General features: G+C 39.4%; 1 protein-coding gene across 1 annotated transcript in view; it reads right to left on the bottom strand.

Moving 5' to 3' along the window:
* The window catches only part of LOC110172745 (unconventional myosin-XVIIIa-like), a 297696-nt gene that overhangs the window by 84159 nt on the left and 190168 nt on the right, over positions 1 to 23369 (bottom strand). Inside the window, 7 exon segments of the mRNA XM_055166713.1 lie at positions 6023 to 6136; positions 7290 to 7436; positions 7685 to 7789; positions 13053 to 13163; positions 16221 to 16313; positions 17512 to 17619; positions 21135 to 21258. Coding sequence (XP_055022688.1) covers positions 6023 to 6136; positions 7290 to 7436; positions 7685 to 7789; positions 13053 to 13163; positions 16221 to 16313; positions 17512 to 17619; positions 21135 to 21258 — 802 coding nt within the window.

Below are 23369 nucleotides of genomic sequence, written 5' to 3'. Positions count from 1 at the left end.
TATGGTGAATTGTGCTGTGGGATCATGGGTAACGTATGTTTGCGGGCGGAGAATTGTACAGAATCCCACTGCTAACCGTAAAGAGGGTTTGATTACGGCCAAAGAGAGATCGCTAAATTACACAAACAGGCACGTATGACATCTAAAACCTCTCTAGGCGTGTTCTTGACGAGGAAACGACGTTATAACACGGCAGAAAGCTAAAAAAAACCCCAACTCTGCATAACATCTCGTCTTTAAAGTACCAAATCAGAACTCATTTAACATTTTTACCAATCAGCTTCTACTCTCGCCGCCAAAGCAGAGAGCAGGTTTGGACTCCCTCCTCTCCCAACGCCGGCGTTATGTCTCCGTGGAAACATAAAAACACGCAGGGCAATTTTCTCAAAGCGCCACAATTACGAGGAAGGAGCCGCGAGTGACAATGTGGACTCGTCTGAGCGGAGAGGAGAGGTATTTGCATGAGGCGCGCTGGAATTGGAGACGAAAATGTGTCCAGAGAATCATAAAAGGACAATTTATGCAATCACCATTTGCGGCGCGACGGTTTGCGCCGCCGTTTGTGCCGTTCACCGGGAGGAGGTTCGAGACAGAGGTCGGCCCCGATGACAACGCTATCAACAGAGTGTTTTAAAGGTCATTTTATCAGCGTTTTATCTGCTCGCAATAAAAATACAAAGTGTGGACTATATTTGGATTTGAATAGGCAAAAATAAAGCAAAGCGCAATAGGGGAGCGAGGACCATTAGTACATAAATAAAGTAAAATTTAAATCAGAAAATAAGGCAAAAAAAAACATCACAAGAGGCTGAAAAAACATGGTAGATTTCTGCAGCTTTCTAACCAGTGAGTCACTGATTGGACAATCTTTTTTTTTTTTGTTCGAGAAGCAATGGAGGGAAAGGAGCCAGACCAATACTCCTCTCTATAAAAAATAAAACAGAATTTTATACACTTTTCTTACTTTAGCTCAGATAAATGTATCTCTATAGGTCGACCCCAATGACAGGCTATCAACAAAGTGTTTTAAAGGTCATTTTATCCGCACATTTTCTCAAGTTTTATCTGCTCGCAATAAAAATACTAAATCTAACGGACTATATTTGGAAAAAAAATATCACGAGGGACTGAAAAACATGGTAGATTTCTACAGAATCGATGAAACACTAAATTTCCTTTTGTTCGAAAACGATGAGTCGCTGACAAACAATAATAATAATAATAATAATAAAAAAGATAAAGGACACAGAGATATCAATTTTGGACATAACTTTTCTATAACTTGAGTCTAACTTTTTTAACTTGAATCTGAATTTAAATCTAAATCATATAAATGTAAAAGCGTTTAAACAACAAAGTGTTTCAGAGGTCATTTTATCCACATTTTATCTGCTCGCAATAAAAATACAAAAGGTGGGCTATATTTGGATTTGAAATGAAACAAAAACTATCACAAGGGACTGAAAAACGTGGACGATTTCTGCAGAATCAGTGAAGCACTAAATTTAATCTGAGGTGAGAGAAATGTAATTTGTTCGACAACAACAATGCATCATTTTCTATAACCCGAGTCTAACTTTTCTAACTTGAATTTGGACCTTAAATCCAAATCATACACTTGTGTCTCTATAGTCCCAATAACAAACTATTAACAAAGTGTTTTAGAGGTCATTTTATCCACGTATTTTCGCCTTGCAGGAATAATACAGAACATGAACTATACTTACATTTGAATGGGTGAAAAAATGCTAAGAGCGGCCGAGGGACAAGTGGCATCTGAGGGCTCATATTGTACAAAAATGGCATGCAATGTTAGAGAAAAGTACATTTTATTTTCACAAACTGGAAATTCTATTAAATTGTGAAGCGTACTATAACTGAAATATAGGTTTTTAATTAATTTGAAGGTTTTTAATTAATCTGAAGGTCCAAAACGTCCTATTCTCCGTGAAGATGTTGATTTGAAATGGCCTAAAATGTATCTATCTTCATGGAGACAAGACGTATTTTTGGCTATAAAAACACCTGTAATTGAATAAATGAAAATTAGATAAGATAATACCAAACCACACTGGAAAAAAAAACAATATCTAGTTAAATTTAAATGACTTTGGGCCTGTTTACATGAAAACGCTTGCAGGTAAAAAGGACAAAATATTTTATCGGAAGTGCCTTTCGTTTAGAGCAGGGGTGTCAAAATCATTACTATCCAACCTTTGATCCCAAAGAGGCTGGATCAGAAAACTCATGGCATATACACTCCAAAAACAGCAATAAGTTCAAATATTTGTGCAGAGAAACACAAATCTATTACAGAAATGTTTTTTAATTGATGAACTCTTTCTTTTACAAAATATTATAATATTATGAACAACCTGAAACTTTAAGAAAAATGCAATTTCAACACAATGTTTTAACATGAACTTTGGATGCAAATAGGAAGAAGTAAATTTTTCTTGGAAAATCCTGCACTCGGCTCCACTTTTCTCATGTTGGACATTTTTCTGATGAGGGTGTCACGGTCAACAGTCAAAACGATCGTCCTTTAAGAGCGTTTGGAAAGAGACAAGTCTTCATTTGTGCTGCTCTGGTGGGAGGGGCCACGTACAGAGACGCTGGAGACGCTGCTGTGATAAACACCACAGAAAATTACCAAGATTTTAATAGAAAATGTAATTAAAATATTTTAGTAGAAAATCAGCCGAGGGCCAGATTAAAGGTCTTAGAGGGCCGTATCTGGCCCCCGGGCCTGAGTTTGACACCACTGGTTTAGACGGTGACGGCGTTTTTGGGGCTTAAAAACGCAAAAAAATCTGAAACCATCCTCCAGAGTGGAAAAGTTGAATAGCGTTGTGTTTCCGTCTAAACTGCCCAAGATGCAAAACTCTGGTCAGATCTGCTCACGCCGTGTACGCGTTTACGTCACAAACATCACCATTGAGCCGCCTGGTATGCAAACACAATCGAATTCCACACACTTTTGCATCACTGTATACACGCAGATTTCCTCCTGAAAACACTCGTCTGAACGCGAAATAAAAAGTGAAGACGCGACGCCACTTTTCGTCTTCTGTTCAGACCATCGTCATATAAACATAGACGTAAATTAAGAACATTTTACTTTATTTGAGTCGATTCAACTTGACAAATAAAAGTACCTACTAATGGAATAAGTGTGTTTTTTCAAATTTTGTTTCTTATTTTAAGTGGAGCAAGATGCATTTTTATATTTTAAGCACAAAAAAATCTTGTTCCACGGGCAGATAATTTTACTCGTGAAGTGAAATTTACTCAAATCACGACAAAACTTTCTTAATTCACGTCATCGTAACTTGACTAGATTTTGTTTTTTGCAGATCATGGAACATTCAGGGCAAGGCAGGCGATGGACTCTCTTCCAAAAGTTACACAGTGAAGCTTTAAAAAACAGATAAAGCAGCTGAATCTCCAAAAAAGTGCAGAAATATTAATAAAACCTGAGAAAAAACTGACCAGTGAAGCTGCATCTAAATCTAAATCTAAATAAAAATGATATAACTGGTCCAAAACAATTAAAACGCAAAAAAATATAAAATAAAATAAGAAAAGAAACGAATACATTGTGTGTTATTTTAATATTCCGAGCGGTGTTTTGCGAACTCCATTATGACCAGTTTTTATTCACCGTTACGAAAATTCTCCACAACAACAGCTGAGGAGTGGGAGGAGCAGCAGCTGAACAGGTGCGACCTCTGACCCTGCATCTTTAGCTAAAGGCAAAACTTCGCTCTCCACAAGAGCTCCTCCTCAAGCACAGATGGAGACGAGACGCTTCCACCTGAGATTAATTTAACCGAGAGGCGAGACGAAGGTAATGCATTGTTATTGTATCTGCGCAGTGCTGAATTTAAAGGTCCTACATGACACAAAACTGACACATGTGAGGTTTAAGTCGTGTTCTAATGTTGTTACCTCCTCGAAAACAGACCTGGAGCTGTGTTTTGTTTTATTCACGTTTGAGTAACCAATCCATGTGTCATTCGTTCATTCGTTATTCAAATTAAAACCAAAAATACCGAAAAATGAAAAAAACAACTACCGTATTTTCTGCACTACAGGGCGCACTTAAAAGCCTTTAATTTCATCAAAAAATGACTGCGCGCTTTATAATCAAGTGAGCCTTATACCGTATTTTCCGGGCTATTAGACGCGCTCTTAAGCCTCCAACCTCATCAAAAAACGACTGCGTGCCCCACAATTCCAGAGCGCCCTATACACGAATCCACTCAGGCGTCCCAGGACGACTTCAGTAAACTACAAAGCCGCAAACACACACGGAGCAGACAGCGACCGCGCAGCGAAAAACATCCACAGACACACTCATCACTCCATCCACGCCGACGAGGAACGGAACGGAGGAACGAACCGAAAAATCAAGCGCAATGTGCCGCTTCTGGACACAGCTGAACAACTGAGTCACTGCGAACACACCGACAATCCAGCGTCCCAGACAGCACCCTCCCTACACACCACAACTGAACAAAGCCCAGAGTCACCGTGAACGAACAAACAAACAAAACCACTCACCCATCACACTGCTGTTTCCCCTTTAAAGTCTGGTGTGGTTTATTTGTGAAAAAAGTTCGAAAATAGACCATTTAATGATCTTATAATCCAGAGCGCCCTATAATGCGGAAAATACGGTATATGAATTTATTGGGGTGTCTTAGTACGACTTTAGTAAACTACAAAGCCACTCCACTTGCAGCATTATGGCTCCCGTAGTCAGGAGCATCAGGAGTAATACTACAATACTATAATACTATAATACATACTGTGATTCCTTTTAATATCAAAATGCACCTGTCAAGAGACACGCTCACAACACCCACTTTAAACTCAACAAGAGAAGGAGAAAACACATTCACCAAGACAGAGAGACAGCGCTGAGCGACTTACGCCATTGATCTGCCAACAGATCGTGGACGCCTGGACTAAGGATCAGTATCAACTGTGGTCCGAGCTTTCACCAAGACCAGAATCATCACTGAACTGCCAGGGAACAGTAACCACACTGACTCGGATAATGACGAGAGGAAGGCGGGTGTGCAACTGTTTGAACAATTATGAGTTATTGTGAATACACTAACAATTTAGAGTCTCAGACAGTATTTTTTTTTTTACGAACAAAGTTGAGAGTTATTGTGAACGCGTTAAATAAAGTCTGACTGATTTATCTAACTGTTGTGTTTCATTTAATGCGCCCTACAGTCCGGTGCGGTTTATATGTGAAAAAAGTACAAAAATGGACCATTCAATGACAGTGCGCCTTATAATCCAGAGCGCCTTATAGTGCAGAAAATATGGTATTTTCTTCATTATTTGTCTCCAAAACCAAAATAACAATTTATTTTTTTCAGTTTTCAATTTTGTGTTGAAACGAGTAATGGAAAAAATGGATAATGACCGTTTCCTGTTTTATCCAATTTTGACCATGGACCTATAATAAAAACTGAAGATTTTGCATTTTGTCCAAAACTGTACCAAAAATGAACTGAACCGTGAACTGTTACACTCATATTCATTTTAAAAAATTTTCACAGCCTAGACCAGTTTTTTTTTTTTTTATCATTACTTAAGTCATTTCTTGGACCACTTCTACTTATAATAATACTAGTAATACTATTTTGAAGTACTTGTAGTTACTTGAGTTGAATTTTTGGCCACTCTACTTTGAAATAATTTGGATTATTGTATAACTTTATTTTTATTTACTTGTATATATACAGTTATATTATTACGCCTTATTTGAAATCAGTCTCTTGCTTTTTTTTTTTTTTTACTTATTTAGAGTTTATTATTACCATTTATACTTTTTCTTTTTGTTATTATATTATACTGTGATGTGTGAGCTACTGTGTCCAAGTAATTTCCCTTGTGGATCAGTGAAGCTCGTCTCAGTCTGAGTTTTCTGCAGTAAATGAGCAGCTGTAGCGCCGCGTGTTTGTTTTGGTTTCAGGCCTCGTAAACCCGGCGCACTGACCGTCTGTTTGGCTTTGGAGATGTCCTCCATCTGAACGTGAAGGTCCTCGATCTCCACCTCCATCGACTTACGAGCTTTGACCGCCGCGGCGCACGTGAACTCCGACTCCTCCAACTGAAAACCGACAGAGACAGAGACAGACAGAGTGAGTCAGGAAAAGCAAAACGGGACTGTAAAAGCAGACTGTAGAAACGGCATGACATGGATTTTTTTATTTTATACCAATATATACAATACCAGTCAAAAGTTTGGACTCATCCTCTTTTATTTAATTTTTTTTCATCACTTCTTTCTTAATTTTACATACATACAGAAGACATCAAATATATGAAGCAACATAGAGCATATGGAACTATTTAATAAAGACAAAAGTTAACTAAATTAAATATTTTTTGACAAGGCAAAGGGGCTAATTTGAAGATTTGGTTATAAAAAGTCCCTGCTTAGACTGCTGCCCCCGCGGCCCGGAAGAAAATGGATGGATGGATGGGTTATAAACTATATTTAAAAAAAAATATTGCTATACTAGAGTTAATTCACTTTTTTTTCTTTGCTACATAACAAAACAAAAAAATAAAAATTGAATGAGAGTCCAAACTTTCAGAACTCAGATATGTTAAAACTTTAACACCGACCGTGAGTTGTGAACCTGTTTTTTTGAGCTATGTACCTTTTTTCTTTTTTGAGTTGTGTACCAATTGTTGTTTTTTTTTGAGCTGTTAACCTGTTTTTTCTTTTTTTTGAGTTGTGTACCAGTTTTTTTTTAACTGTGTACGTGGTTTTTGAGTTGAGTACCTGTTTTTATTATTATTATTATTTTTTTAGCTGTGTACCTTTTTTTTTTGAGTTGTGTACCAATTTTATTTTTATTTTTTTTGAGCTGTGTACCAGTTTTTTTTGTTTGTTTGTTTTGTTTTGTTTGAGTTGTGTACCTGTTTTTTTTTTAGCTGTGTACCTGGTTTTTGAGTTGAGTACCTGTTTTTATAATTATTATTTTTTTTTAGCTGTGTACCTTTTTCTTTTTTGAGTTGTTTACCAATTTTGGGTTTTTTTGAGCTGTGTACCAGTTTTATTTATTTATTTATTTTTTTTTAGCTGTGTACATGTTTTGGGTTTTTTTTGTATTTTTTAAGCTGTGTATGTACCTGTTTTTTTTTTTTTTGGTTTTTTTAAGCTGTGTACGTGTTTTTTTTTTAGCTGTGTACCTGGTTTTTAAGCTGTGTACCTGTTTTTTTTTTGTTGTTGTTTTTTTTTTTGAGTTGTGTACCTGATTTTTGAGCTGTGCGATCTCCCTTTTGCTCGGGGCGTTGTTCTTGATGTGGTCCAACATGATCTGAGCGTCGGCCAGAAGGGCTTTGGTCCTCTTCAGGTCTTTCCTCAGACGCTTCTCTGTCTCCACGTCTCCACCACGAACCTGCGAACAAAACAAAAACAAAAAATATACGTGATAAGAGAAAAGAGAAAAGAAGAGTCACTACTGTAGACCAGAGCCACAATCTCCAACTCGGCTCAATAATCCAGCAAAAAATACATCATCTTTGCACAGTTTTCCTTATAAAATCCTGTAAATAACTTGCTATTTTTATTGCTACATATTTTTTTAAGTTTTATTAACATTTTCACTCCTCACAGTTAAAATATTAAACTCCGTGCAGTCTGTACCTGGTCCTGCGCCGAGAGCAGTTTCGACTCCAGATCTCTCTTCTCCCTCAGAACCTTCTGTTTCTCATCGTACTCCTCCTCCAGCTGCAGCTCCATTTGTTTCAACTGAAAAAAAAAAAAAACAACAAGGCAAAAACAGACATCAGTCATTGGTTCGTGTTTTTAAGGATTTAAAAGTGAGTATGGTAAGTAAAGTTTATTTATATAGAGTTTTTCCACAGACACAGGTCACAAAGCGCTTCAGATAAAAACAGCAGAAGATACATTCATAATAAAATCACTCATAGCAGCTCGAAATCTGAGGGGGCGAGAATGTTTGCTCAAAGAGAAACGTTTTTTATTGCTTTTTAAAGCCATCGGGAGCTACCTGTAGCTCTCCAGCCGCTTCCAAGTAGCTCGCCAAAGGATTTCGGAATCATACCACTGTGCTGAATAACAAAAATCTGGTTAATTAAATGCCCATTACCATAGTAAATGTGTAATTTTGAAGCTAAACTTTGCGTCTCGTTCTTTCTGAAACAAATTGCTCCAAAGCGCTGCCTCGGAGCTCGTCTCGCAGCAGCCGCTCACGTGACCAAAGTGTCGAAGTGTGGGTCCCTCCCCCGACTGCTTCGCTCTGCGTGTCAGTCGCTTCAGTGTATCGAAGCGTTTCATTGGCTCGGTGAATGTTCCGCTCTGCGATTGGTTCAGCGCACTTCTGTGGTTTGACGAGCGCTAAACTGCTACAGTATAAAAGATGCACCAATATTTCTTTAAAATGTTGGGTAGTGAGGAGGAGTGTCGTGTGACGATAGTGGTGATTTTGGCGACTTTTGGGATTTGTTTCATTTTCGATGGCATCTACAAGTGGAAGAAAAGCGATCCATGGTTTGGGATCACTTTGGTCTAATTCCACCTAACAAGATAACACCTATTTTCTTATTTACAGCTGCTATTTATGTTGCTCTTTACATATTATTTTAAATCATCATCATTATTGTTGACCATAGCCAACAATGGTCATGAGCTCTGGGTAGTGACCGAAAGGACGAGATCGCGGATACAAGCGCTCGAAATGAGTTTCCTCCGCAGGGTGGCTGGGCGCTCCCTTAGAGACAGGGTGAGGAGCTCAGTCACACGGGAGGAGCTCGGAGTAGAGCCGCTGCTCCTCCACGTCGAGAGGAGCCGGTTGAGGCTTGGGCATCTGTTCCGGATGCCTCCTGGACCTCTCCCTCAGGAGGTGTTCCGGGCATGTCCCACCGGGAGGAAGCCCCGGGGAAGACCCAGGACACGCTGGAGGGACTATGTCTCTTGGCTGGCCTGGGAACGCCTCGGGGTCCCCCGGAGGAGCTGGAGGACGTGTCTGGGGTGAAGGAAGTTTGGGAGTCCCTGCTTAGGCTGCTGCCCCCGCGACCCGGCCCCGGATAAGCGGAAGAAAATGGATGGATGGATGGATCATTATTGTTGTTGTTGGTACGGTGTCGCTCTGCACACAAGTACTGTCTTACACTAACAATACTTCATCGATGCTGAGACACCTGCGAGCCAATGGTTAAATTTGTCCACTAGAGGTCAGTGTTTCTCAAAGGCCTCAGACACGTCCAACCATTTGAGACAATATTGCGACTGAGGTGTCAATGCTTCACGAGGCTCCACTCACCCATCACTAACTATACCCCAAGGCTTGCCCTCTTTCTTATAATCGTCTCAATTTCTTTTTGTGCCTACGCTCAGTTTCATTTCTCTCCAGCGACTAGGTCGGGAATCGGAATACACTAGACGGTTCGCAAAATTCCCAGAAGTGCGAGTTCGGACACGAGCCAAACAGCGAAGAGACAGACATTCTGTGTTGGCAACGATTCCCGAGATCGAGGATTTAAAGCCGGAACAAAGAGAATGTTCAACGAGAAAATTCAACATTATTGATATTGCGCCTTCAATCCAGTGCGATTTATAGTCCGAAAAATACGGTACTCTGGAAATGTTACATAGTGCCCCTTTAAATGCATCTTTCTGGGGAAAATTGAGGCACACGTTTTTGTCTAAAAGCTCCAAAGGTCAAGTCATCGTCTCACATCCGTCTGTATTAATAAGTGAAGATCAAATTGTCTCTTCGTTTTTGCCGGGAGTTTCAGTTTTATTTTTTAATGTACGAGACGTATTTATATCCTTGTCCACTTTAATCTATAAAATAGTTGTAGCGACAAAACAACCCAAGTCATTAAACCCTCGTCCCATCTGTCTCCGTCTTCATTTGTTTAGCTTAATGCTTTATGTAAATGCCAGAGGAACGGCCGAGTCAGCACAGGCGCGAGTGGAAGTGCGCCGAAGCTAATTACACTGGGGCTAATGAGGCTGGAAAAAAACAATACAAAAGCACTATCGTCTTAATGGGAATACGGGCTAATGCTAAAGCGGCGCCAACGCTGCACTATCCGAACCGGCCGAGTCACATGACCTCGATCGGCCAATAGCATCGCTGACGGGAGAGGTGCAAAGGTCAGAGTAAGGTTATGTTTACTAATTACATCATAAATCACGAGTGGAATTTGGGCGATTTGTCATTTAAAAACAACAACGGTGGAAGGGCACTTGACAAAGCAATTCTGGCCGCGCCGCCTACGCTCAAACCAACGTGTGAGAGTAAAAAAAAGTAACACGACAAAAACCTTTTATTTTAACTTTTCTCAGAATTGAATGGGAATTTGATATTTCAGTCTTGCACAAAACAATAAAAACAACTGAACTAAATATTCTCAGTGCAAGATTGAGAAGATAGCATCGACTATTGTGTAGGGATGTAACAATAACTGAAATATCGTGATATCGTATCGTCAAAAGTCTCACAATATATCGAATTACAAGTTCCTTTGCTTAAACACATGGTTTTACAGTAGGAACAGCTTATGAACATCGGAAACTACATATCCCATGATTCATTTCAGCGCAGACAACATGAAGAAGAAGAAAGAAGATTGAATTCTTGGGATAATACATAATGCATTCCAAATTTCAGACTTCCGGTCATCGCGCAATGCATACTGGGAAGGATCCTCAGAAGAAGTGAGCATCAAACCGCCATGTTTGTTTTCCCAGTGGGATGTGTCTATTGTCAAAGTCGATCTTTTCAAGTCTTTTGAACCATATCGCTTTTGTTTCTGGTTCTGATATTGTCATATTTTAGTTTTGGGATTCGGACATTGTTAATTGTTGTGGTTGTTGGATCCTAACAGCGGAAAACGGGCTTTGGAAGTTTGCGAACTCAGGGAATCAGATGTGTGTGACTGCAAACCTCCGTTCAAACTGTTTCCCTTCCCAACGGAATTGAAAAATAGTGAAAGGCGAAGGCGATGGGCAGAATTCAAACATTTGGCTGCCTAAGAAATCATCCCGAGTTTACAGCAAACATTTTGTATGTGGAGCGCCAACAAAACAAAATCCCGTTTGTTAATGGAGAAATACAGAAGACAAACAGACTGAGCTGCACTTTCTTGTTCTTGTGGTTTTACAGCAACATCACGTCTTGGTCTCTTTGCAGTGGAAGGTGTTTCTTGGTGAACAGTTGGTGCCTTTCGCTTTGGCGTTGACGTTTTAAATTTATAACCAAGGTTGAGGGAGGGATCGGGGTTTTGCTTTGATGGCTCCACGTACAAAATGTTCGCTGCAAAGTTGGGAGGTAAAGGTATCAAGGTCAAGGTATTTTAAAAGCAAAAAAGTGTCCCATCCAATTATATCAGCCTCTTCAAAATATCGCAATAAATATTGTACCGTGAGATTTGGATATCGTTACACCCCTATTACTGTGTAACTGAAAACTTGGTCAAAATGGGTCATTAAAATATTATCATTCTAATTAAAATTTTAAATTGAGAAAATATAAATGAAATTAGTTTTTACACTGATTTACATTTTAACATTATTATTATTTACATATACCTTTAAAAAAAAAAAAGTATAATAGCTTTGATCCACTCAAAAAAATTTAAGTAAAAAATTAAATTAAATTAAACTTTGAAAACACATTAGGAGCGAGCCATGACATTGTCAAACATGTTACAGAAGCATGTGAGGGACACACAAGCTACTGAGAAGTATTTTGAGTTACAGAAATTACATTTTGGATAAGGGGACTTGCCTGTCCACATCATTATTTTGTTCCTCAGACATTGTCCTGTCTATATTTGTATAGATCCAACATGTTTTTGTCCACATTGAGATCTGAAGTGTTTTCAAAGTGTTCCTTTAATTTTTTTGAGGAGTATATATTAAAATACTACAATAAGACAGGGTAATATTAAAGAAAGTGCATTTTGTCTATGGCTACATTCAGACTGCAGCCTGAAGTGACTCAAATCAGATTTTTTCACCCTTATGCGACCTGTATCTGATCTTTTAATGACAGTTTGAACGAAGCAGCTCAGATTTTTTCAAATGTGACCCAGGCCACTTGGATATGTGCTCCTAAAAAAAACAATACATATAAAATATTTTGACATGCAACTTGCGTCTGAACGGTCAGGTCACATTCATCCCACCTACACGTCAGGCTCGGAGTCTCGTTAAAGGGGAAAGCGAGGTTAGCCAGTTCATTAATATTTGGGGGGGATCACTCTTTTCAGGCCAAATTGGAGTGGTTTTATCGGAACCGGGCGTTTTTTGAAATGATTGTCAAAGAAATGTCCGAGCACGTCTACAGGTCGTCCTGGCTCCAATGTCAACAAAAAATAAAGAGCCTGTGAGTCAAATACAAGGAGGCTAAAGACTCAAACAAACGAAGCGGCTGTGGACGTGTAACTTGCTCAATTAAACAGAGAACTGGACCGGATTTTCAGAGACAAGCCCAGCGTTTAGACGACTTTCGTAAACACTGAGCACGCTCGCTGCTTGTGACGTCGTTGTGTCCTCCAATGTGCATGTGGGACACTTTTGGGACATTTAAAGTTCACACTGGAGATCACATACAAGTCACGTGTAACTGGAAATGTGAACGACCTCACAAAAAAAATCGAACTTCACAAAAAAATACGAATTGAGCATTAAGCCCTGCAGTCTGAACGTGGCCTATTTGAGGCTTAGTACATCTTCCATATTTCTACTTGTTGTTATAGGTCATCCAATATAAACGAAGGTCGTCAAAAGTCGAAAATCAGATAAAAATCAGAATAAATGAAAATTAAAACTCAAAAGTAGATACTGATCATGCACATAGACCACACGGTAACACAAAATAACCAATGTTTTGTTCGGAAATGGAGTGTTTTTTTTTATTTTTTATTATGATGCATCGATGTCGGTATCAGGTCTATTTTTCTTCTTACTGAAATCGAGTTTGAAATGTTTGTGTTGTGTCCAGATCCTACTAGTTCTAATCCATCACAGTGGCTCTGACCTTTTTGCTGCAGGACTGTCGTATCTCCTCCACCTCGTCGTCTTTGTTCTCGATGTCTTTGGAGTGAGTTTGTCTGAGTCGCTCCATCTCCATCTCCAGGCGAAGTTTAGCCTGAAACACGACGAGCGCTTTTAGTTTTTCACTTAAATACATTTACAGATACTGAGATTTAAGTCCTCTGCTCCATCTGAACCTCTCCTCTGGTCCCTCTGATCTTCTTCTTTCATCTTTTGCTCCTCTATTCAATCTGACCCTCTCCTCTGCTCCATCTGACCTTCTCTTCTCATCCTCTGCTCCATCTGATCCTCTCCTCTACTCCTCTGCTCCATCTGATCCTCTCTTCTCATCTTCTTCATTCGACCTTCAGCTCTCATCCTCTGCTCCATCTGACCTTCTCCTTTGCTCCTTCTGACCCTCTTCTCTGCATTCTCTGCTCCATTTGACCTTCTCTTCTCATCCTCTGCTCCATGTGACCCTCTCCTTTGCTCCTCTGACCTTCTCCTCTCATCCTCTGCTTCATCCACGCCTCTCCTCTCATCCTCTGCTCCTTCTGACCTTCTCCTCTCATCTTCTGCTTCATCTGACTCTCTCCTCTCATCCTCTGCTTCATCTCACCCTCTCCATACATCCTCTGCTCCATCCGACCTTCTCCTTTGCTCCTCTACTTCATCTGATCCTCTCCCCTGCATCCTTTCCTCCATCTGATCCTCTCCTCTCATCCTCTGCTCCATCTGACCCTCTTCTCTACATCCTTTGCTCCTCTGACCTTCTCCTCTCATCCTCCGCTCCGTCTGGCCCTTTCCCCTGCTTCATCTGACCTTCTCCTCCACTTCATCTGACCCTTTCCACTCATTCTCTGCTCCATCTGACCCTCTCCTCTCATCTTCTGCTTGATCTGATCCTCTCTCTCTGGATCCTCTGCTCCATTTGTCCTTCTCCTCTGCTCTTCTGCTTCATCTGACCCTCTCCTCTGCTGCTTCTGAGCCTCTTCTTTGCTCCATCTGACCTTCGCCTCTACATCCTTTGCTCCATCTGACCTTCTCCTCTAATCCTCTGCTCCATCTGACCTTCTCCTCTAATCCTCTGCTCCATCTGACCTTCTCCTCTAATCCTCTGCTCCATCTGACCTTCTCCTCTAATCCTCTGCTCCATCTGACCTTCTCCTCTAATCCTCTGCTCCATCTGACCTTCTCCTCTAATCCTCTGCTCCATCTGACCTTCTCCTCTAATCCTCTGCTCCACCTGACCCTCTCCTCTGCTTCTTCTGAGCGTCTCCTTTGCTCCTCTGACCCTCTCCGTTCATCCTCTGCTTCATCTGACCTCCTCCTCTCATCCTTTTCTCCTCTCCTCTTCATATATTCACTCTCCCTTCCTCTGCACCATATATTCTCTCTCACACACTCTTCTGTAAAACATATTCTAAAACATATTGCTACACTCCAGTTTCAACAGCACTACAACTCCCAGAAGCCTTCGCTGTAAAGTGAAGATGTGATCATTAGCAGGTTTTGTACAATATGGCAGCAGCAGGGGGTTCAGGTAATGTGGTCCCTGGTGCGTTTCTGTCGTGTAAGTGTGTCTCTATGCAAAGCTTTTGTCTCTTATGGGGAAATGAAACAAGATTTTGAGATTCTAATAAAAAAAACTCTTGTTAGTCGAAAAATAGGTCTCCATTTTTATCAGTTTTCCTTATAAAGCGGTTGGATTTCACACTTTCAGTAGCATATCTTAAAACTGAAAATACAACTCTTTGCCTAAACCGCAAAACAGACAGTAAAAACTCAATGTTGGCTCCGTTATACCAGTTTTCTAGGTCGTGAAAAACGCCAGAAAATACTTAAAGGTTGTATAGAGGATTTTCCAAGGAACGAGAAATCCAGCGACTGTTTGTCCTTTTTCAAATGTTGCGCATGCGTGAAACCACCCCCCCTCCCCTACAGCTCCTACGTAGAAACGCCTCCTCCGGCCTCCTCTTTACGCCAGAAACAGGTTTGTTTACAGCCGGTGAGCTGCACATGACTTGTAAACAACTAACTACAGTGTTGGTTAGGCAAGACGGAGAAGTGAGGAGCGGGGGGAGCGGGTGCGCGGACATTTCGTTCGCGGACGAGAAGTGAGGAGCAGGGAGAAGAGCGGAGCAGGGAGAGGAGAGAGGAGAGGGGAGCGGAGATTCCGTGCCCGGAGAAGTGAGGAGCGGGGGGAGCGGATGCGCGGACATTTAGTTCGCGGACGAGAAGAGCGGAGCAGGGAGAGAGGAGAGGAGAGGAGAGAGGAGAGGGGAGGGGGTGCGCGGAGATTCCGTGCCCGGAGAAGTGAGGAGCAGGGGGAAGAGCGGATCGGGCAGCGGGGAGAGGAGCAGGAAAGGGGTGCAGAGAAGGTTGCGCGGAGATTCAGTGCGAATGAACTAACTACAACACGCAGCAGCAAGCGGACTCTTTCTTTGCCTTGAAAATTACGTTTTCAGACATAGGATATCGCTTTCGTGTCCTGAAAAACGTTTGTTTAGCTCTTGGAAATAAAGTACGTTTTCATAATAAGCAGAAGTGACCTGTCCAGGAGTAATTTGGCGACCAATGCGTCAGACTTTAGACCCTGCGTCTGCTTCAGTCGCGCCATCGCTGGAATGAATCTTCAAGAATCACCTTAGTTTAGCTTCGCTGCTTTTCCCCTTGTCTTCTTCTTTCAGCGACCTCAAAAACGGACTTTCTTTTGCGGCGAACTGCTCCTGGATTCTTGTCGCCATTGCAACAAACTTTGTGCGAACTGCGAGGAAGATATAGGTCAAAAAAAGCCGCTAAGAACTGTTGCGTTGGTGGAGTAAACAGCGTCTGTGCGTCTTGCGTCTGTGGACTGCGTGACAGACGTACGTAAACCACGTACCGGCGGCGCGCAGGCAAGTCAGTTACGCTAGAAACGTAGGGAGTTTGATTGACAGCCTGTCAGCTCACAGATAACGAGGCAGTGTCGTTATCTATTGGCAAATGTTTAGCCCCACCACGTCCAGAGTTGATGAATTTTTATTCTCTTTTTTTTGGTCATCATAATTACAAGGCTACTGCACCTCTATAATGCTATCATTGACAACTTGAAACAAAAACAAACAAAAAAAAATCCTCCATACAACCTTTAAACGATACGAAAACGGTTTGATTATTTTTGGTTTCGTACCTGCTCTAACATCTGGATGGTGCCGGCCTGTTCGTCCAGTTCTTCTTCCTGGTCTTTGACTTTGGCCTCCAAGTCTCTCAGCTGTTTCTTCACCTAAAACAAAAGCAAAATGTCAAATATAAAACAGTTTACACCATTTTAATATTAAATGGAAAATGTATTAAAGTGTTTTTAAAGGCTTTAAAGCTGTAAAAGTGTGTTAGACTATTAATTTCAATAAAAACAATAAAAAAAAAAAAATAGAAAGACATTTTTAACTTTCTACATTTCTAAATAAGACATTTTATTCTTCTTCTTTTCTTATTTTTGTGATATTAGAGAGAGTACAAACATTAAAAGACATTAGACATTTGGACGTCTGAGTGGGTAAGTAATAAAACAGAAGAGATGAAAGAGAGTAAACCAAAACAAAACAAAAAAATAAGAAAAAGGAGGAAAAAAATTATTATTCTTGTACTTGATGATTCTTTTTTTTCTCCCTTTCTTTTTTTTCTTTCTGTGTTCCTTCTCCTTCCTGTCTTATCCTTTCTTTACCCCTTTGTTCCTTTAATTACGTATTTATTAATGTATTTATTTTAATTAATGTATGTATTTATTTTAATTAATTTATTTAAATTTATTTTATTTCAATTCTATTTTATTTTATTTATTCATTTTTTTCTGCCAGATAGTGTCAGATGTTTTATTAAAATTTTGCTTTTTAGTTGGACATGGTCAGGAGATGTAATTATTAATAATAATTTTCTTTTTTTCTCCCTTTCTTTTCTTTCTTTGTGTTCCTTCTTCTTCCTCTGCTCTCCTTTCATCATTACCCCTTTGTTCCTTTAATTATGTATTTAGTCATTTTACTTTATAATTTGAATTAATGTATGTATTTATTTTAATTTATTTTATTTTAATTTATTTTATTTCAATTATTTTTATTTTATTTTATTTATTCCACTTTTTTTTTGTTTTTTTTATTAAACTTTTTTTTTTTTAGTTGGAGATGTAACATAAGAAGAGGTAAATCCATTGTAAACAGCAGCCAAACACAATCTAATTCACACAATAGTTATGATTTCACAAATTTAAAAACATATTTGTAAATTGTCTCAGTTTTTTTAGATGGAATTTTAGGTTTGATGAGGAAACTCGGCTTGATTTCCTGTAATATATGTACTTTTGTTATCAAATTTTCTTCCCAAACCGGCACTAAACTCACATAAAACTAAACAAATATTGACCACAGGTACAGTCCCGCCAAAGTAAAACCTGTCACTTTAAAGCTCAGTGTGTAACTTTTTCAGACCTTGGCGAGTGAAGCTTCGTCTTTGGTCTCCTGAGAGTTGAGGTCGAGCAGCTCCGCCTCCAGTTGGTCCAGTTTGAGGTTCACGGCGCACAGCTCCAGATCTTTGTCCTGTTAAAATAAAACAAATATGTGAGATTAGAGCTCAAACTAATGAGAATTTCTGGAAATATGTTTTGTTTTTTAATTAATCAGTGGGTCAATTTACTGTTTTTGAAAGAAAAATTCGATATAAACTTTGCAGAACACAAACGCTGAAGCTTTAAACTCACAAAAATCACGTCTTTGCGGTTGAAATCACTTTAATTTATTTCTGCTGAAAGACAAAACCTTGAACTCTGTGCCAGGTTTAGTTTCCTGTGAATAGGCCGAGTAAATGGAACAGAACGAACGAGCGGTGAACCGGGTCAAAACATCTGCAGTGTGTGAGTTTTACCGTCTTAAAATCAGCTAGTTTGCAGTGGTCATTTCTTACTTTACTGCAGTGAGTTTAAAAGTGCATTTGACGACTTTCAGAGACCAGAGCTGTAAGTGTAGACGGTCACGGTAAAGCTCTCCAGTCCAATCCAATCCAACTTTATTTGTGTAGCACTTTTTACCAACGCAAAGACTCCAAAGTGCTGCACAGACTGGGCAAGTCCGTGTGTCATTCGTTCATTCGTTGTGTTTTTTTTTCAAAATAAAACCAAAAATAAGAAAATAAAAAAAAAAAAAAACTTTCTTCATTATTTGTCTCTGAAACCAAAATTTTTAAAAAGTAATAATGGCCATTTCCCGTTTCTGTGACTTAAACTGCGATGTCGGACTTTTGCGGCACATACGGACTGAACCAGGACTAAACCTGGACTAAACTAGGAACTAAAACAGGTCTAATCCAGGTCTAAACCAGTCTCACTTCCTGGTCTGGTCCTGGTCTTAGTCCTGGTCTGATCCTGGTCTGATCCTGGTCTCAGTCCTAAACCAAGACTAAACCAGAAGTAAATCAGGACTAAACCAGGACTAAACCAGGAGTGTCAGGATGGGCCAGAGGTGCACCTGCGTAGACTGTCACGTGATCAGGAAACCAGGACCAGACTAACACTAAACTAGGACTAATACAGGTCTAATCCAGGTCTAAACCAGTCTCACTTCCAAGTCTGGTCCTGGTCTTAGTCCTGGTCTGAACCAGGACTAAGACCAGGACTGAACCAGGACTAAACCAGGACTAAACCAAGGACTGAGATCAGGCTTGAAAAAAATTTAGACCTGGTTTAGAGCTGGTTTAGTCCTGTTTTAGTCCTGGTTCAGTCCGGCATCGCAGTTTAAGTCACGGAAACGGGAAACGTCCGTTATCCGTTTTTTTTCCCCATTATTCATTTAAACACAAAATCGAAAACAGAAAAACAAATTATCATCCATTTTTTTCTTTTTGATTTTGGAGACAAATAATGAATAAAATAGTTGTTTTTACATTTTCTTAATTTTGGTTTTATTTTTGAAAAAACGAATGAACGAATATACATGGATTTAGGCGCAATATAAATAATATATAAAATAAATAACATATTAAAGAAAATAAAGCATAAAACAAAGAAAAAAAGCAAGTCAATAAAATTAGCAAATAAAGTAGCAAATAAAATCAATAAAAGACAGTCAGAGGAAATCACAATTCTCATGTCATGTTAAAAGCCGGTGAGTAAAAGTGTGTTTTTAAATGAGACTTAATGAGACTTTAAATGAGACTCCCCCATTACATCTCCATAGATATTAAACAAGTGGGGTCGTCTCTCCACAGATCTGACCTGTAACTTGGTCTGGTTTGCTCTCCAAGAAGATAGAAATGCTTAATACCATACTGTGGAACATTCCAGACAAAGCAATAACGTTTTTAAGCCCCAAAAATGCCGTTACTGTCTAAACAAAAGGCACTTCCGATAAAAATATTTTGTCATTTTTACCCGGTGTTTATCCTTTGTGGACCTTGTTTGTTGGATATTTGCTGATGGGGCAGATTTATGAAGCTGGTGGAGAAGTTACAGGTCAGATCTGCGGAGCGGCGACCCCGCTCACAGTCAAAATGTCTGTTTTTCTAGGTATTTTCGAGCTATAAAATCACCTGTAATCAATGTTGTGGAGTAACAGATTACATGTACCAGAGTTACATAATCAGAGTATAAATTATGAGTAACTGTATTCAGTTACAGTTACTGTTTGAGTGAGTGGTAATTGGATTACAGTTACTTTGTTGAAATAAATGGATTACACAGAGGGATTTTACTGTTTTCACATTTTGGGCTAAATCCCTTTTTAATTAATTATTTATTTATTTTTTTCTAATTCCACTCATTGCTGGACACTTAACCAGGACTAAAACCAGGTCTAAACCAGGACTAAAACCAGGTCTAAACCAGGACTAAATCAGGATTGAACCAGGACTAAACCCAGGTCTAAACCAGGACTAAAACCAGGTCTAAACCAGGACTAAATCAGGATTGAACCAGGACTGAACCCAGGTCTAAAACCAGGTCTAAAACCAGGTCTAAACCAGGACTAAATCAGGATTGAACCAGGACTGAACCCAGGTCTAAACCAGGTCTAAAACCAGGTCTAAAACCAGGTCTAAACTAGATCTAAACTAGATCTAAACCAGGTCTAAACCAGAACTAAATCAGGATTGAACCAGGACTAAACCCAGGTCTAAAACCAGGTCTAAAACTAGGTCTAAACTGGATCTAAAACCAGGTCTAAAACCAGGTCTAAACCAGGATCTAAAACCAGGTCTAAACCAGGATTAAACCAGGTCTAAACCAGGATTAAACCAGGTCTAAACGAGATCTAAAACCAGGTCTAAAACCAGGTCTAAAACCAGGTCTAAAACCAGGTCTAAAACCAGGTCTAAACCAGGTCTAAACCAGGTCTAAACTAGATCTAAACCAGGTCTAAAACCAGGTCTAAAACCAGGTCTAAAACCAGGTCTAAACCAGATCTAAACCAGGTCTAAAACCAGGTCTAAAACCAGGTCTAAAACCAGGTCTAAACTAAACCAGTCTAAACCAGGTCTAAACCAGGTCTAAAACAGGACGAAACAGGATATTCTCTCTCAATAACATTTTTAATACGGTTAAGGAAAGTCTGGGCTTTTTTATTTTCTTTTAGCAGATAAAACATCTTATTTACGATTTCCTCGTCTTTGTTTCTCTACAGCAAATCAAGTAATCCAAAGTATTCAGATTACATTACTCACTTTAAGTAATTTAATGGATTCTGTTACAAACTACATTTTGGGGTGAGTAATCTGTAATCTGTAGGAGAATACATTTTAAAAGTCACCTTCCCAACACTGCCTGTAATTGAATAAATGTAAAGTAGAGCTGTTTAAAGTCACACTGTGGAACATTCCAAACAGAAAATACATCTCTATAGACATTAAACAGGTCTACATTATTTTTTTTCCACAAATCTGACCTGTAACTTGGTCTCCGTGAAGATAGAAATGCTTAAAGCCACACTGTGAAACATTTCAGACAATAACAGGCAGTAACATCTCCACGGAGAAAAGCGTCTTGACAGTCCCTCCGCCGGAAAAGTCACACAGAATGCACCTTTAACGTCAAAATAAATCCGTTTTTAGACAGAGTGACACCCACCTCCAGCTGTTGGCGTAGACTGAAAACTTCCCCTGACAGCATGTCCTTCTCTCTGGCCAGTTTGTCCCGAAGACTCCTCTCCCGAGACGCTTCCTCCTGCGCCAAACTCAACTCGCTGTCAAACCTGGAGACAACACGTCCGCGCCGTCAAAAACACACTCCAAACTATTCCGCGGAAAAGAATAAAAAGTGCTAAAACGGAAAAAAAAAACTAAATCTAGAACTTATGTGCAGAGTAAGCTCCATACCGGGTCCCTGTGTTCGCTGGTTCACATCTTTAGGTTGAAAATGCAAAGTTGCTCAATACATTCCCGTGAGTCTTAACCTTTAAGCTAATTCAGACTTTGAGCTCCTGTAAGAGCTCGATCACTGCGCCAAAGACGGGCTGCTGCACTTTTTACGAGGCATTAATGCAAAGGCGTCGCATATTTAGATCACCGTGTTATTGGGATGTAACAATAACCAAAATATCGTGATATCGTATCGTCAAAGTTTTCACAATAATATCGAATTACAAGTCTCTTTGCTTAAATCAAGAGTTATGGTGCAGCAATAGATAAAAAAGACCGAGGGAACTACATAGACCACAGGTGTCAAACATACGGCCCAGGGGCCAGATCCGGCCCTCCAAGACCTTTAGTCTGGCCCTCGGCTGATTTTCCACTAAAATATTTTTATTATATTTTCTATTAAAATATTGTTAATTTTCTGTGGTGTTTATCACAGCAGCGTCTCCAGCGTCTCTGTACGTGGCCCCTCCCACCAGAGCAGCACAAATGAAGACTTGTCTCTTTCCAAACGCTCTTAAAGGACGATCGTTTTGACTGTTGACCGTGACACCCTCATCAGAAAAATGTCCAACATGAGAAAAGTGGAGCCGAGTGCAGGATTTTACAACAAAAATGTACTAATTCCTATTTCTACAAGTTAATTTTAAACAAGTTAATTTTAAAACATTGTGTTGAAACTGTATTTTTCTTAAAGTTTCAGGTTGTTCATAATATTATAATATTTTGTAAAAGAAAGAGTTCATCAATTAAAAAAAGATTTCTGTTGTAGATTTGTGTTTCTCTACACAAATATTTGAACTTATTGTTATTTTTGGGGTTTATATGACATGAGTTTTCTGATCCGGCCCCTTTGGGATCAAAGTCGGTTGGATACAGCCCCCGGACCAAAATGAGTTTGACACCACTGACATAGACCATGATCCTTTGCTCCATTTCAGTGCAGACTACAAGAAGAAATAACAGCTTTAAACTGTTTTAAGTCTTAGTTCTTTGGATTAAGTCTTGTCAAGGCGTTTTAAGAGGAAAAAGTAGTTGCCTCCACAAAATATAGCGATAAATATCTCGTACGGTGAGATGCATATCGTGAAAATATCGTATCGAGAGACTTGGATATCGTTACACCCATAGTGTTACGTTTTTTTGTTTTGAAAATGCTGCAGAGGTGGGACAAAGTCTTTGTTTTGCAAGTCTCAAGTAAGTTTCAAGTCTTTCACCTCAAGTCCAAGTCGAGTCTCGAGTCACAGGCCGCTAAGTACCAAATACAGCTTAGATTTTTGCAATTTATTTGACTTTTAAGATAAATTGTACTTAAAAAACGTAGTATATTTATATATGAGTATTTATAAAGTACATAAGAGTTGTAGAAATTGATTTAGTTATTTTTTCCTTTTTAAATGTGTGAATCATTAAGGTCAGAATAGAAAGAATTCTGATTTACAAGTGCTTCAGGTCTTCTCAAGTCACAGGCCTCAAGTCCGAATCAAGCCCCAAGTCAATGACCTTCAAGTCGAGTCCGGAGTCTTTGTCCATTTTATCAAGTCAAGTCTCAAGTCCTAAAAATAGTGACTCAAGTCTGACTGGAGAGCACTATAACAAATAGGGTTGTGCAAAAATATTGAAATAGCGATATATCGTATAGCTTAATGTGATGATACAGTATCGATATCGTGGGCTGCTGTATCGATATATCGCCAGGAGTATTTTTTCTGGTGTATTTTACTAAATTATTTTGTTACAGTGCTACAGTTTTGTTGTTTGTTCAGAGGAAGGAAACTCGTTTATGTGACACATTTGACATTTTCACTGTTTTGATGATTAAAATGTTTGTGTGTGTTGTGTTTCTTTGCACAACAAGTGGTTTAACAAAAATTTTTAGTATCCTTTATTTTTTATTGTGCCGTATCGAATCGATTTGAAATATATATATAAGTAGTCAGAATTTTAG

The sequence above is a fragment of the Boleophthalmus pectinirostris genome, unplaced genomic scaffold, assembly GCF_026225935.1.
Source record: "Boleophthalmus pectinirostris isolate CB_2022bp ecotype Guang Dong unplaced genomic scaffold, ASM2622593v1 HiC_scaffold_9, whole genome shotgun sequence".
Lineage (NCBI taxonomy): Eukaryota > Metazoa > Chordata > Actinopteri > Gobiiformes > Gobiidae > Boleophthalmus > Boleophthalmus pectinirostris.
The sequence above is the reverse complement of the archived record's forward strand: the minus strand, read 5'-3'. Positions and strand labels throughout refer to the sequence as shown.